This window comes from Ostrea edulis, chromosome 5, assembly GCF_947568905.1.
Source record: "Ostrea edulis chromosome 5, xbOstEdul1.1, whole genome shotgun sequence".
NCBI classification, from domain to species: Eukaryota; Metazoa; Mollusca; class Bivalvia; order Ostreida; family Ostreidae; genus Ostrea; species Ostrea edulis.
In genome coordinates, this window is record NC_079168.1 from 35,247,250 (window position 1) to 35,262,883 (window position 15,634).

Below are 15,634 nucleotides of genomic sequence, written 5' to 3' on the forward strand. Positions count from 1 at the left end.
CGTAGTACGACACCAGTTTACGACGTTATGCAAATGAGGCATTTGGTATGTACGGTAACCCATACATGACAATTAAAGTTCACTTTTTTGGACGTTTAAAGTTTTAAAAATGAAATTTTTGTCACATAACTAATTGTCAGTTCATTCTTAGTTCAAAACAAATTTCAAACTTATCTACAGGTAAAAACATAATTCATCTAGAGGTGTTCTTTTAATTCTTTTCTGGGTCACATCCAGGGCAAAAGAATTTTGCACCCCTTCTAATAGCTTTGACATTTGTACAAAACTGCAAATGTAGCCAGGAACCACATTTGTCACATTTACCCCAAGAAACAATTTTAATGTAAGTCAAAGCATTCATATCTTTGGGATAGAACCTATTGCAAACGCAACACTTTTCATCATCAGCGACATCGGAATCGGAATCTGAGGGAGAATCAAGCTGCATTGGTGCTGTTGGTTTAGGTTGTAATTTTTTCTTTTTAGTGATGAGATGAGAGGGTCCTGAAACTGTCGCTGAAGTAGATTGAGAACTTCAGGGATGTCACGCTTTTTCTCTTTTTGGAACCTGATGACTGAGACTCTATATGAGTCTTAATCTGTTTTAGAACACCATCATCAGTATTTTACGTACTTTAGCTGTTTTTACGTTTTGAAGAATCTGGCCTCCTTTGCATTCCAAAAATTCTTTTTCCTTTGATTGTTTGGGTTGTTCATTTTCCTTGTCTTCACTACTGGTACTTGAGCTTGAATTCGGTGATATGGTGGAGGAAGAAGTGGCTGTGAAAGTAAGTGATGGGGCAACAAGGGAATCTGAGAGTACAGTTGGGTCATAAGGATAAATTCCACATTTTCTAAAGGCTACCTGAATATTGGATGGTGTCAGTGTGGCAGCATAAACTTTGCAGGCAATTTTACAGACACCAAACCTCGTTATGACATTTCCACCAGATTCCCTCAAATGTCTGGCACGCAGAGTTCCAGGCAGTCTCGAAAGGCCCATAGCAGCTAACATCTAAAGGCTGAAGAAGATAACTACAATGGGGTGGTAAAACAAATAGAATTTCGCAAATTCTATGGTCGTTATAACGATCTAGTTCGTCAATTCAACCTATCATTGGGTCAAATGCTGTCTGACGTGTTTCATACCGATTGTTAAGCCGTTCTTGGCACACTGATTTTGATTACGGATAACTCCGTTTACCTGATCAGGATATAGGGCTCACGGCGGGTGTGACCGGTAAACATGGGATGCTTACTCCTCCTCGGCACCTGATCCCACCTCAGGTGTGTCCAGGGGTCCGTGTTTGCCCAACTCTCTATTTTGTATTGCTTATAGGAATTATGAGATTGATCACTGTTCGTTATCTTCACCTTTTATGATGTTATTTTCCTTTGCCCACTCAATAAGTCCTATGGATATGTGATTCCTGTGTTCATCATAAAAAACAAGCACTGGAGGCTTTTCATCATGATGAGGTTAGTATTTGAATAAATGATCCTTGATATAGGACGTGAAGATATACGTATTGGACCATCCAGAATCACTCATGGTACCTGTTGCTCCTGGACTTGCACCATCAAGAAGACCATCTACAAATCGTTTCCCTGGAAAAACAAAGTATGGTGCGACTTGTTGCCCAAGAGCATTCCCAGCACCAATGATGGTAATGGTCTGAGACTTTCCAGATGTAACAGCTTGTGTTTTGTATGATGATCCAGACACTATTTTAGGGGTTTTGTGGTCTGTATACAAGCTTTTCTCATCAATGTTATAGATCGCATGCGGCCTCTCTTTAAAGTTATGTTGTGACATGATCTTATCCAGTTCTTTGAAGTAATTATCTATAACAGATCTTGTTACACACTTTGCCCTGGCTGTTTTTAAACTCCTTGGTTTCCTAACCTTCAAATCCGGCCATCTCTGAAGAATATTATATAACCATTTCAAGCTAAATGGCTTTTCTCTTTGGCGCAATCCAAGATGAATTGCATAATCTGATGCAAGATTTATAGTCTCTACTCTAGAGTAGCCATATCCCAGCTCTGCCATTACATTAATATGCTGCGAAAGTAAATCCTCCTGTTCCTGGGGAAATAAAGGGGAAGGTCCAGATTTTATAGTGTCGACATCAATGCGCCCTTTAATTTGGTCTTTAAGAGTAGTGATTGGAACTCCATAGGATGTAGCTGCTCTTTGGACAGGTATTCCTTGTTCCAAAACTGCATTAAAAGCCTCATTTAAAACTTCTGGGTGATAATGAGACCGATAAGGCCCACTCTTCTTTACTTGTGTCTATAATAAGCAAAAATAAAGTGCACCGCCACGGCACATGATACGCCCGTCACATATTGTTAACAGTATAGATTGTACCCATTAAAACATTTTTTTATATCACCTTAATTAAATGTCACAGTGACCTTAAAGTAGGATGTGACACACCTTCTACCTAAGATGCATTAGTTGACCAATTTTGGTGATTCTAGGTCTAATAGTTTTCAAGTTATGAGCCGGACAAGTTTTTGCCATACATGGCCATATCTTCTTAATGAAAAGTCACAGTGACCTGGTTTTAATGTGCGACACACCTTCTACCCAAGATGTATCTACAGACAAAGTTTGATGATTCTAGGCCTTGTAGTATTTAAGTTACGGGTCGGACACGAAAAAGCTAACAGACGGACGGACAGACGGACGGACATGAACGCCATACCATAATACGTCTCGTCTTAAGACGGGCGTATAAAAACCCATTTGGTTGCATAATACACAAAAATATTGTTAATGGAAAAACAGAAAAAATCTGCAATATTTGTATAAGAAGTCCCTTATCGGCTTCTATACTTTTTTTCTCTCGGTAAGCGTCATTGGAGACTCTTGTCCCGTGATGTTTATAGCTTTTCGTAGTAAGATTTGCAGACGGTAGTAAAACAATATTTTTTTGACGTTTTATATGCAATGGACATGCATTCCATGCTGGAATGGTGGAAATAGGAAATTTTGACTTAAAAAGACAATCAGATAATAAATCTAAGGTACTTACCGCACTGATCATAATTTTCACCCCATACTCGATGTGACAACTTGAAACGTGTGTCTGCGTCAAAACAAAACCTCGTGACCTCTGAACTCGCGTGCAACCCCGATTGAACTCGGAAATACTTAGACCGTCGAAATTAGGTAAGCGTCGAAAACTGGTGGCGCCACACCAAAGTAATTTACGACAAAAAAGTGATATCGACAAAACCATTAGTAAAAAGATAACTGCATAAATATGTGCAAACATTGAGGTGTACGTCATGTACATCAATCTAATTATGTACACAGAATCTAATTAGTTTCCCAGAAAACCCCTCAACTTTAATTTTAAGTTTTGTTTGTTGGTTTTTTTTTGAGGGAGGTGTTAAGGATTTTTTAAAATCTTTTTTTGTTTTGTTTATATCTTTATCATTTTGTTATCAATCATTTCTGAGTCATAAGGTATTTAGTACTCGGTAAACTTTCCAAAAATCGCCAGTCTGTGTTCACTTTGACTTACGAACTCCTCAACTATTTTTTCTGGATTCAGTTCATCAGTCTCATTTTTATGAACATGCAATAAAAGCAAATTGTTTGTTCGTATTTGGTTCATTGTTGATCTCAGTGATGTTTTCAATCTTTTCAAGGCACTGAATGAGCGCTCACTGGTAGCGTTAGTTGCAGGAAGTACCAAAATTAGTTCGAGAATTTTGAGGATCTCGGCAAACAGACTTTTTTCATTTGAATGTCTGAAAAATTCAACCACACTTGGTATATCTGGCGTAAAGTCTTTTGGCAAAACAGTCTATAACATTATAAGCTGGCAGTGAAGATCCTTTGGCTTCAAATCTGTATCATATAGGGTCGTGACAAAATTGAATTCTTCAAACGTTTGACCTGTGCAAGCCTTAATTACGAGGTTTTCAAGATTAACATAAGCTTTGTAACCTGGTTGGTCAAATCTAGATTTTCTGCCAGCTAAAACCAGATCTAATGCCTCGTAGAAATATTTCCTATACATATCTGCACACGATGAAAAAGTATGTGCTGCTGTCCCATCATCAAGTTTACGAGGAATTTTGCGTTTTCTAGGAAGAACAGGATCATCGATGTTCATCTGTTTTGCTTTTTCAACAACTTCCTCGTAAAACTGAGTGAAGATTGTCTCATCTCGGAGACTTTGTCGTTGATGCCATTTTTTGACCATCACTCGCCGAGAGATTTGGAGCCTGCAGAACCCTTGCCAAATTATCACTATAACGTAAAAGTTTTTCACTCAGTAAACACCCAAAGAAGAAATCAAACCTGCACATATAAGCAGCCACTCCCCTAATTCTGTTTCTCATTTCTACCTCACGCACGTATTGGAGGCTTTCATCCCAAACATTTCTTAGAATTTCATAGTTTGACAAAATGCTCAAAAATGTGTCGGCTTTTATTGTCCATCTTGTGGGACACAAAACCCTTATTCCCGCTGACGTTTTCTCTAGATTTTGGGCATTTTTTAATGTATTGAAAATCATCTCCCTTCTTGGAGATTCTTTAATCAACTTTGTTATATCCTTTGCAATGTCCAGGGTGTCTCTAAGCAACTTACATCCCTTAATAGAATCACTGCACGCTAGGTTAAGAGCATGACCATAACAGTGTATGTAAAGGGCTCTGGGTTCAAGTGCATGAATTTGTGTTGCAACACCTGTCTTTGAACCAGCCATAGAAGCAGTCATGTCATAACACTGGCCTCGTACTTTGTTGATAGGCAGATCGAACCTCAAAAGGGCATCTTTAATTGCTAGGGTTATTGTATACGCCGGTTTCGAGATACACCCGAGTTACTGTAAATGTATTACATTTGGCTGTGTATTCTATTTAGCGCCTTTGGCGGAACGCAGCTTCCGCTAAATCAAGTACGTCGCTAAATGCCATCCGTAAATCTAGATGTTTAAAGTAATTCAGGAATGCGCTAAATCAAATCTACGCTAACTTGTTGAAAAAACTATTTCCGCCAAATATCGTACACGCCAAATATAATACGTTTACAGTATTTCCCTTTGGATAACTCTCGTATACAGCGAGGCACGAAACAATTTGTTTACACGCGGGAGTGGGACTAATATCCATCACTGCTTAAGTGAATGTACTCAGTAAGTTTCTCATACACTGTTAGATCACCCGAATTCGACTGATACACAAACTAAGTAATTAGTTATAAGTATTTAGGGAGTAATTAAATACATAGAATTCTTATCATATCACGTTATTTCGTTGGTTATAAGTACCATATCTAAGACATTACTTGCAAATATGACATTGTTTTTATGTTTCCACTTTAGTAAAACATTTCTTTCGATGGTATATTGTATTTCCCACATTTACATATTAAAAGAGAAGCCGCTTTTAATATATTTCATCATCTTCCTCGCTGACTGTAGGTCCACTCTGTCCCACTTCGTCATTCAAAGTTCCACTAAATGCACCTCCTACACAGAAGAGTCCGTATCTCGAAACTGGCGTATTAGCCCCAATGTCAGAAAGACAGTACATCCCTAATAAATCTTCACGAGCGGTAAAATTTTGATCAACCTATCGAATGCATAAAACAAGTAGCTCTTTGTTGGAAATATCTCGTGTTTCGTCTGCCATTATTGAAAAGAATTCAGACGATTTGATGAAAGCAACAATTTGTCGCAAAACCTGCAACCCCATCACCTGCAAAATTTCGTTTTGTATATCTGGAGCAACATACTTATTTGTCTTGCGTTGTAACCATTCCTGAAGCTGGGGATCGCGTTTAGCCTCTAGCATGAGAAGTTGATTAAAGTTCGAGTTTTTCTCGTCTTTGTCACCCCGAAGAGCAATTCCTTGTCGAGCAAGAAACTTCAAAATGTTTGTGATTTTATGCAAATTCTCTCTGTTAGACTTCTTCTCGACTTCGTGCGTCTTTGAAAGACATTCTCCAACATCTTTAACCTCCTCCTTTATCGTAAACTTCCTTTCCATTGCCTCTTTATGGCAATCACTTTTCTCGTGTGCGGCGAATTTTGTGGTTGCTTTTTCCAGTTTTTAAAACCACTTGATATGAAAGCTTTTTCTTTCTTCTGACAACTGAGAGTCTTCTTCTGAAATGATTTTATGCAAGGAAAACAGAATACAACATCTTTGATTTCTACATAATGTAACCAAGACCACCGATCAAACCAGGAGGCATTGAAAGATCTCATCTTTTTACCAAACTTTTTTGCTGGAAAGAAAATATTCTGTGGCTGATGTGGGGTACTACCGATCTCTGGTGTATGCCATTTTTCATGTACAACCTGGGCCTTTTGAACTGGTATTTCTGAGATATCATCTTCTGAAGAAGAAGAAGAATCAATAAAGGAAGCAACCTTAACATGTTTGTCTGTTTCTTTGTTTGCAGTTTCCCCCAATTTACCTGTTTCAATAGACTCCTCATTTGTGTTAGACTCCAAGAGTGGGGAAGGGCTATCTTGTGATTGTTTTGGTTCAAATGAGCGATGAGGTTTCAGAATCCTCAAAGGATAACCTCGAACGCTTTGAAAGAGGTTCCTCATGCTTGTGAATACAGGCAACAAAATGATTAGGTGTCCAACCATCTATTTTTGTAGCAATTGTTTGAGTCCACATGATGTGGATAGCATCCTGATATTCTTTAGCATCAGCACGGTCAAGAGGAACAATAAGCTGATTATGATCTTGTCTGTTTACACCAGGGTTTTGCACCTCGGGGAAAATCGACATGAATGGTTTCTGCAAAACGTTAGAAGCTACGAACATATGTAAAAGGCTTGAATAGTAACCGTTCTGGGTTGTTTTTATTGTTTCCTTTTGTAACGAAGCAATCAAATCACCAGTAATTAAACACTCTTCTGACAGGGAACTTTCAAAGACATATTTAAGTGAACATTTGTTTGTGGAGACATGGTCACAAAGGTGTTTTCATTCGTGTAGCGCTTCAGGTTTGAAACAAGTTCAAACACAATCCGTACCCTCATTTCCTTAAAATTGTCCTCATGTCCAAACACAAAAAAAGAGAGAGTTCTGAATAAACAATTCCCATCACCATATATCTGAATCGGGATAAGCTCAGACGGAGCATCATTTGGATAAAGCTCTGAGGAAACAGCATCTTTTCGAATATTCGAAGTTGGGATATTAGGTATGCTTGTTGGAAGAGGATATTTCTTAAAAATTTGCCCTTTGAGTCTAACAAGAAAACTTAGTGCTCCCCATCCCTTTTTCACTGCATTCCTTGCTTCTTCGTGCACTTTTTTCGAAAAATGCCTTTCTTTCGTCCGTCTGGGCATACATTGTGAAATATAATCAAAGTTCAAACTGTGCGGAAGGTTGATCTTCCACTGATACGATAGTGTCTACTCTTGGACCAAGAATGAAACAGGTCTTGACAGCCTGAGACTTTACAAGCTTTGAAAAAGTTGTTACACGTCATGACCTACGTCACATTAAGGGTGTTACGTCACTGATAAATAGTACTTCACACATTGTCGGGTTTACCTTTACCATAAAAACTGTGATGATAAAAAAGTCAACAATTCATCATATTAGCTTTACAAAAAGATTTTAAATATATACAGACGTTGAACTGGTATTAGGGCAGTTGGGCATAGACATTTTTGTATCAAGACGAAGTTTCTATGAACAAGCTATCTAATGAATTATTAGACCTTTAAAGTTAGTCAAGGTCACATATATTAGATACCTTTTGATTTTTTCACTCGTATGAGTCGTCAACAAATACCGGTAAAGAACTTTAAAAACGACACTAGTGCCGGGCACTTGGCAAAGGAACAGTCACTACATATCATAGGTTTGACGCCAGATGCGGAGCTGGGAACGAGAACCGAACCATTACCCCATGATTACGACCTTTTGGAGGATGCCCTAAGAAATGTTAAGGCATTAAGTGCTTTTCTTAATATTTTTTTTTATTTAAGCTAAAGGACAGTCACACTGACTGACTCTGAGTCTCATTGAATTAAATGAACTTTCTGCATAAAAATAATTATACATTACACTATATGTGAATTTATTACACTATATGTGAATTTTACTATATGAATTTTTTTTGGAAAAATATTGGGGGGGGGGGGGGGGGGGGCACGGCCCCCCCGTAACCCCCCCCCCCTCCCGGTTCCTACGGCCATGAAATTATATGTTCATATGATTTTGCTAATCATCTAAAGTATTGAGATCTTGTTTTGATCACCTACGACAAGCGAATTTGACATTAAAACCACGCGTACGGAAATGTTAATTTGTTATATCTAGGGCATATAATATTGAATGAGGAAATACACCAATCCACAGCCGCAGCATACACTCCGCTCACCATAATTACATCAGACTAGTACAAAAAGTAAACAATGGCGGCGATTGCAAAGGTTTCCGAGATGATACTGGTCGAAATTTCGTTAGATTACATTGTATATTGATTTTAAGTGTCACCTTTTCATCATGAAGGAGAGTTGAATTTTATAATTTATGGAAATCTATAATTAACTAATAAGTGAAAACAAATCGATTACACCTCCCGCAAATCCAAAACTAGGACGAAAGTGGAGGCAGCAGAATGATGCAAAATATTTGATTTTTTGACAATTCGGTGGCAGGATAAAAAAAACTTGCAATGATTGCATGAGGGGGTCTTTGAATTCATGCCGGTATTAAAACTACTCTAGTAATAACCTTAAAAAAATGTATTTATGGACTGGTTTTATTTTAGTTAGACCCATCTCATGACCGTACGGTTGGTGAAAATGTAGGCGGAGCTATGGTAGAAATCTACCTGTCCCTGCTTTTTTTAAAATATAGTTTTGATATACACAGGACCTGTCTCGGGGACCTCTGCAGAGTTTCCATGGTCATAGTGTTTGAATAATGGTTATATTCCTAAGGGTAGCTGACACACAGTCTACACCCACCCTCTCTTTCTCTCTCTTACTCTCAGTCATTGACTCAATGAATAATTTCTGTTATAAATATAGAGGTATTGATGACAAATTATTTCAATAAGTTACAAATTTTAGAAATCATTGTGCAAATTATTGTTTGATTTCTGATTGTGTAATTTATAATACATGTATATAGAGACTACAATTATATTAAAATTGCATTGTTCAGGGGTCTTTTTAAAAACAATTGAATTACCAGAAAATAGCAGTTGTGGACAGGTCAATGCTATCAAAACTCGGGTATACTGGGCTTCCTCAAGATCTAAAGAATGTATGTAGGTACTGGCTGTTATTGTTATCAAAACACCTCTCTGGGGTAGCTCCAGACCACAGTGACTGCAGATGTCACTCCACCTGAGATCTATTGTTAAATGTTTGATTGACAAGCACCTTACAATTTGTGGGTGTTAACTTAGAATTCGTTTTTTTTTTTAAACCAGTAGTATGACTATCTATGACAGTTTTGGGAAAATTAATCACTGATATAAAATATTATCCTGTGTAAAGTCAGTTTGATATTTTGTTTAAAAAATTAAAATATTCTCTTACTTGATTCTGGGAAAAAATGATTTAGGAAACTGTTTTTAATGAATAATTTTCAATTTTCACCATTGAAGTTTTTTCTATTCATCCAATCAACATTCAATAAAATATGAGGTACTGTATAAAACAGTATATAATAATTGTACCATCAAGACAGTCATAATGAAAATTATACAACATATAATGAGAAGAATGGGTTAGAAAAAAGATTTGGAAATGCTCAATATGTATGATGTTTTGGTTTGCAGATAGACAAATACAAACATTTCAATAAAAATAATATTTTTATTGTTCATAAATTTTACAGATTAAATTATCTAACAAAATATGTATATAAATTATTTCTGTACAGTATCTGCCTAGCCTACATAGTAATTTATAATACATGAGAGTCTAACAAGATGTCTCGCCATATTTCTGGAAAAGTACCAGTATATAAAATATGACACCATTCTATCATACATATAATTAATAATAGTTGTAGAACTTTTAACGTGTAAACTATGATTAAAAAATATTCAGTAAATACATGTCTGGTCTACGACATCTCCGTTACCTCATACTTACTGCCCTTTATGCCGACCGGTAGCTCAGTTACCTCATAGGCCTATACCTAGAGTACTTGAGGTAACTTTCATCACAAGTTTATCAAACTGGCCAAGGTGGATTCAATTGTTAATCAAATATAGTTTGATCCAATTGCAATTACACGTACCATATATGGCTTTCTTTGCTTGAACACTGTTGATTTCCATCTAAAAATCGAAGTCTAGTCTGAAAAAATATGATACCCAAATACATGTACAATTTATTTGAATTTTGCATTTTCAATAATATTCCCAATGGTCAATGAGACCCTTTTGAAAATACTGATATCTATATAATGTCAATTTTACCATTCAGTTTCTGTTAAGCACAAATGGGGAAAAGATATATGTACGATGCATTTTGTAAATCTTTGTCAGTTAAATCACATTAACTGTATCATTTGCCAATCAGAGTTGGTGTTGAGCGCATAGAATAGATGATGTTTTCATATTATAGCGTAATTAAGAAAGGACAGAGAAGAAAACTGTTGTGTCTTCGTTTTCAAGAAAGCAATTATCTAATTAGTAATATTTAATATCTGGAATAAACTCTGGTTCAGATTTGCTAGTTTCGATATCAAGCTCCAAAATATCTTTATTCTCATTAACATTTGCCTAGAATATCCATAAAAATGTTCGGATTGTGTATTCTTTTTATATGAACTGATTAGCTCGATATAAAAGAAATTATTTTATTACCTTTTAAAACTAATTAAAAAGGTCCGGACCTTAGAGGCTCGACAATGCAATCAGAGGGTGTTCAGAATTGGGTATGTATATTTCCTACTGTATATATATTGTTTTGACAAAATAACATTATCGCCTGCTTTTTGGTGTATTTTTAGGCGAATACAGAGAACGGCAAGTCATAAATAAAAAGAAATATTTTCCAGCTTGTCGGGCGTTTAGGGCCCTGTGATGCTACCGAAGGGTTAAAAACGAATTTAGAATAAAAAGTACTAACAATGACTACAATTTCAACAATTACATTGAACAATGACTACATTACGCAACTTCCGAGATATCAGCTCTTCTGTGATGGAGGTACGTTCAGTGTTCTGTTGAACGCTTGAGTGGGTACTAGATGTATACATATACTATAGGCTAGCTATGTAAATACGGATAAAAGTAATGAAAGTGTAAATTTTGTTTATATCAGCCGTTGGTATACATTAAACTGACCATATCAAGAATAATATTTGTTTGAATTAGGCCATGAAATTAAATATATATTTTTTATTTCCTCTTCTGCAAGAGTGATATTTTAATCAAAGAAAAATGGTGATTATCGATTTTTGTTTGAGCTAATTTATTATTAGATACTAATAGACTTACTAATATTGTGTGTCCCTGCAGTTTGGGTGGTTGCATGATGTCTGATAATCGCCTTAAGGCAATATTTAAAATTTGTACCCACCGCGTGTGGACGATAGTATGATTTGCGTTTCACTGTGCGTAAGAGTTTCACAAAGGGAAAGAACTATTGGGCAACTTGGAAATTGCGTAAATGACTACAATTTCAACTATTACATTGAACAAAACTAAAATTTCAACTAGTAGGTCATATCCGAACGACCCGTGATTCTCACTTCTAAATACCGAGCACTTGGCGAAGGAGCAATCATTACCCATTTTAACGTCTTAGCGTGGCCCAAACTCACGACCTCCCGATTACGAAGCGAACTCTCTAACCACGACCGGTTTCTATGGAAATAAGAATTATGAAACAGAGGCGAGCGGAAATTTAAAGACGTCATGCATGCACGCTTATTTACATAACGCTGAATCGAAATGTCATGGAAAATTTGTGAAGATTTTAAAGGACAAATATGGAGGAGGCAGTTTAACGCAAGTGAAAGGCCATTTGAGTAATATATAGGAGTTATACACAGGCACTCGACGTTTTAAATACATGTATCTATAATAAAAAAAAAATGTCCTCCTGTAAACATAATATTACACGTATTATAGATATTTAAAACGTCGAAGCCTGTGGAGTTACTAATATGAGATTGATCACTGTTCGTTATCTTCACCTTTCATATAAGAGGTTTTGGTGTAGGTAAAAGAACATACCTAGGTAGACCCTGGCCATTCCAGGCAAATAACATCTAAATCTGTTTTGGTTGGATCCGCACTTTTCAGTAACCGTACGGAAATTTTTGATATCATTTTTAAGGCGGCGATGCAAAAAGCAACAGTGATATAGGTCAATGTTTGTGCCGTAAATCTCGGGTTTTTATATGGGGTTGATCTGTAACTCTCTGATATGTCCCAATATTTCTCCAGAGAGCTACAGATCTGCAGCTACCCCTGACATGCACGAAGGTAATGGAAATACTGACACTACTGATAGAAACATGAGTGATTTTCACTGTTAGACGCCGAGCCTTTGGAGAAGGACAAATCACTGCCCATGTTTACGTCTTATGTGTTTGATGCAGCCATATCTTGAAACAGCATTATCAAGGTTGTATAGGCTAAATATTTTGTTAAGCCATTCAAATCTTGCATGTCTGTATTTTAGGATGGGAAAAACAATGATAGTTCTTACTATTACCACAACTACACAGAGAATTGTCTATTATATTGCAACGAAATAAATCCCGTTCAAGACACACCGAGGACATAGTCGAGTGTGTATGATATCCTATTACCAAACTGTTTCGGCTCCAAGACTATTCGGCATAATGATGTTTCGGTACCTATCGTAAGAAATTAAGGTACATTTTTTTGGAAAATGAATACATTTTAATAATTTAATAGCACATATATGACATCTTGGCACACTGATTTTGACTACGGATAACTCCGTTTACCTTATCAGGATATAGGGCTCACGGCGGGTGTGACCGGTCGACAGAGGATGCTTACTCCTCCTAGGCACCTGATCCCACCCCTGGTGTGTCCAGGGGTCCGTGTTTGCCCAACTATCTATTTGTATTGCTTATAGGAGTTATGAGATTGATCACTGTTCGTTATCTTCGCCTTTCATGGATTCAAGATACTTTGTGCGACAGATTTTTTGAGATTATTTTGATGGTTGTTTGCAGTTCTTAAAACTAATTTTTAAGAAAGCCGTATTCTGTCGCTGTTTTCGGAGAGAAGACCATAGAAGTAATGAATGCAGTCATGTCATACCTAGTTTTGTAGATCTATTATCGTAAATGAGAATGCATTGGATATTCCCTGGCAGCGCAAAAAACCGACATTCTCAGGAATTCATTCTTAGCATAGGAACGTCATAACCCCATTTACAGAAATAATCCTGCCTACAATACCTAAGTAAAAATTATCACTAGATGCATGTAAAATGTTCTTCCCACCTTCTTCATCCTCGAGTTTGTATTGGCTGTGAGATCAGCAAATGTCCACCACTAGCTATTACAGAGTGGGTTGACGAGAAGTACTTATTACGACATCGATATTCGAACATGCGTATAGTAAAATGGCATATATCGAAGACTACACAGGGATATTAGATTTAAATTTCACTTACGATTATTTTAATTTATCATATATAATAATAAGCGACCCTCCTGGAGCAACGTCAAGCGGAAGAGAAGTGATACAATGGATTCTCCTTGGTCTATACATACTCACAACAGTCATCGCAGTTCCTGGAAATGTCTTCATCATTTGGCATTACAGACCCAAGAGGAGCTGGAAGAATAAGAATATTTTCATCAGCAGTCTCGCTGTCAGTGATTTAGGAATTGTAACTGTTTCTGTTCCATTTAAAGTGATAGGTCAATACCTCAACCAGTCCTGGCCCTATTACGACCTTTTGTGTCCGCTTTCTACCTATCTTCACTTGGTGCTAGTCATTCATCGTTCCCTGTCTCTCTTGCTGTTAACTATTTATAGACATTACGTAATATTCCGATCTCCTCTAAAAGTGTCTCTAGGTTTTCAAGGAAAAGTGACGTATTTACTTGCATTGTTGCTTTCATTTCTGGTAGCTTTACCAGTCGCAGTGTATTCCAAAGTGCAGAATTTTGATGTGGGATTTCAAAAAACAACAAAGCTATGCGTAGAAATCTGGGACTCTAACAAACAGCGTCTTTATTACTCCATTGCCGTAATGGTCTTGCAATACATAATTCCACTAGTCATATTATGCATCTCCAACTTTTACGTTGGATTTCTTGTTTGGGTTCGAAAACCACTAGGAGAAAACCTTCCCCAGAAAATCAAGGGAATGCAATCGGAAAAACGGCGGGTATGTATCTCCATTTTTTAATCAAGCTTTGTCATTAAAATATTTCATGACAAATAGTACTGAATGTAAACGTATATCCCCATACGGAATTCCCTACACTTAGTATTTAAATAAGACGTTGCATGGGGATCTTCTCTGAATATGAACCGATTCCGTGTAAATATTACACTACTTGTTGATTCTTAATTCCATTAATCTAACGCTACAATTACTATAAATTCGATTCGTTTAATGCAATTCCACATTGTATAGCCCGCTAACAAGCTTTTTCGTGCGTCTAATGGTCATTCTAGAAAACTTAATTTTCTTAGCAAGTGCAACATTTTAAAAAAAAATAAGAAGACGTACAATACATTCTTTGAATTGTAATCTTTTCTCATGTTTCAGACGGTGAAGGTGCTAATCTGCATGGCTGTGTTCTACGCTCTCTCCTGGCTTCCTCTCCATGTGATTACCGTTGTGGGCAGTAATGCCACGAAATTAATGAATCAGGAATTGCTACAGGTCGTGTGGATGTTCTCTCATTGGTTTGCCTTCACCAACTGTGCAGTCCACCCGATCAACTATTTTGTAATGAATAAAGACTTTAGAGGAAAAACTAAGAAACTGTTATGGAGAATGTACTGTTGCTCTCAGGATCCACAAACACAATCCCTTACCTATGGTAGACACTCATTATCCTCGAGGAACACTTCAAGATCTTGTATCAGAGAAAACTTAGAAACAAAAATTTGAAATAAAATATTACATCTGTAATAGATGCAAAAGCATAACATCTGTTTTCCATTATTGCGTAGAGACAGGTCATGAAAACTTACCACAGGAAAGTTCTCCTGTCATCGGAAAATTTATCCTGTCAACGGGATAGTTATCATATCATTGGAATAGTTACCCTTACATCAAGATCGTTATCTTGTCATCAGGATAGATACCCTGTCGTAAGGGATAGTTGTCCTATCATTGGGATATTTATCCTGTCATTGGGATATTTGTCCTGTCATTGAGATAGTTATCCTGTCATTTGGGATAGTTGTCCTGTCATTGGGATAGTTGTCCTGTCATTGGGATAGTTGTCCTGTCACTGGGATATTTGTCCTGTCATTGGGATAGTTGTCCTGTCATTGGGATATTTATCCAGTCATTGGGATAGTTGTCCTGTCATTGGGATATTTATCCTGTCATTGGGATAGTTGTCCTGTCATTGGGATAGTAGTCCTATCATTGGGATAGTTGTCATGTCATTGGGATAGTTGTCATGTCATTGGGATAGTTA

At 36.9% G+C, this 15,634-nt stretch overlaps 1 protein-coding gene across 1 annotated transcript; it reads left to right on the forward strand.

Moving 5' to 3' along the window:
* The first annotated feature begins 14,138 nt into the window (after positions 1-14,138).
* Positions 14,139-15,096, forward strand: LOC125651211 (tachykinin-like peptides receptor 86C). The gene is made up of 2 exons (XM_048879790.2): positions 14,139-14,361; positions 14,749-15,096. Exons 1-2 carry the CDS (start codon positions 14,224-14,226, stop codon positions 15,094-15,096), a joined length of 486 nt encoding a protein of 161 aa, XP_048735747.1. The 5' UTR covers positions 14,139-14,223.
* The last annotated feature ends 538 nt before the right edge of the window (positions 15,097-15,634 follow it).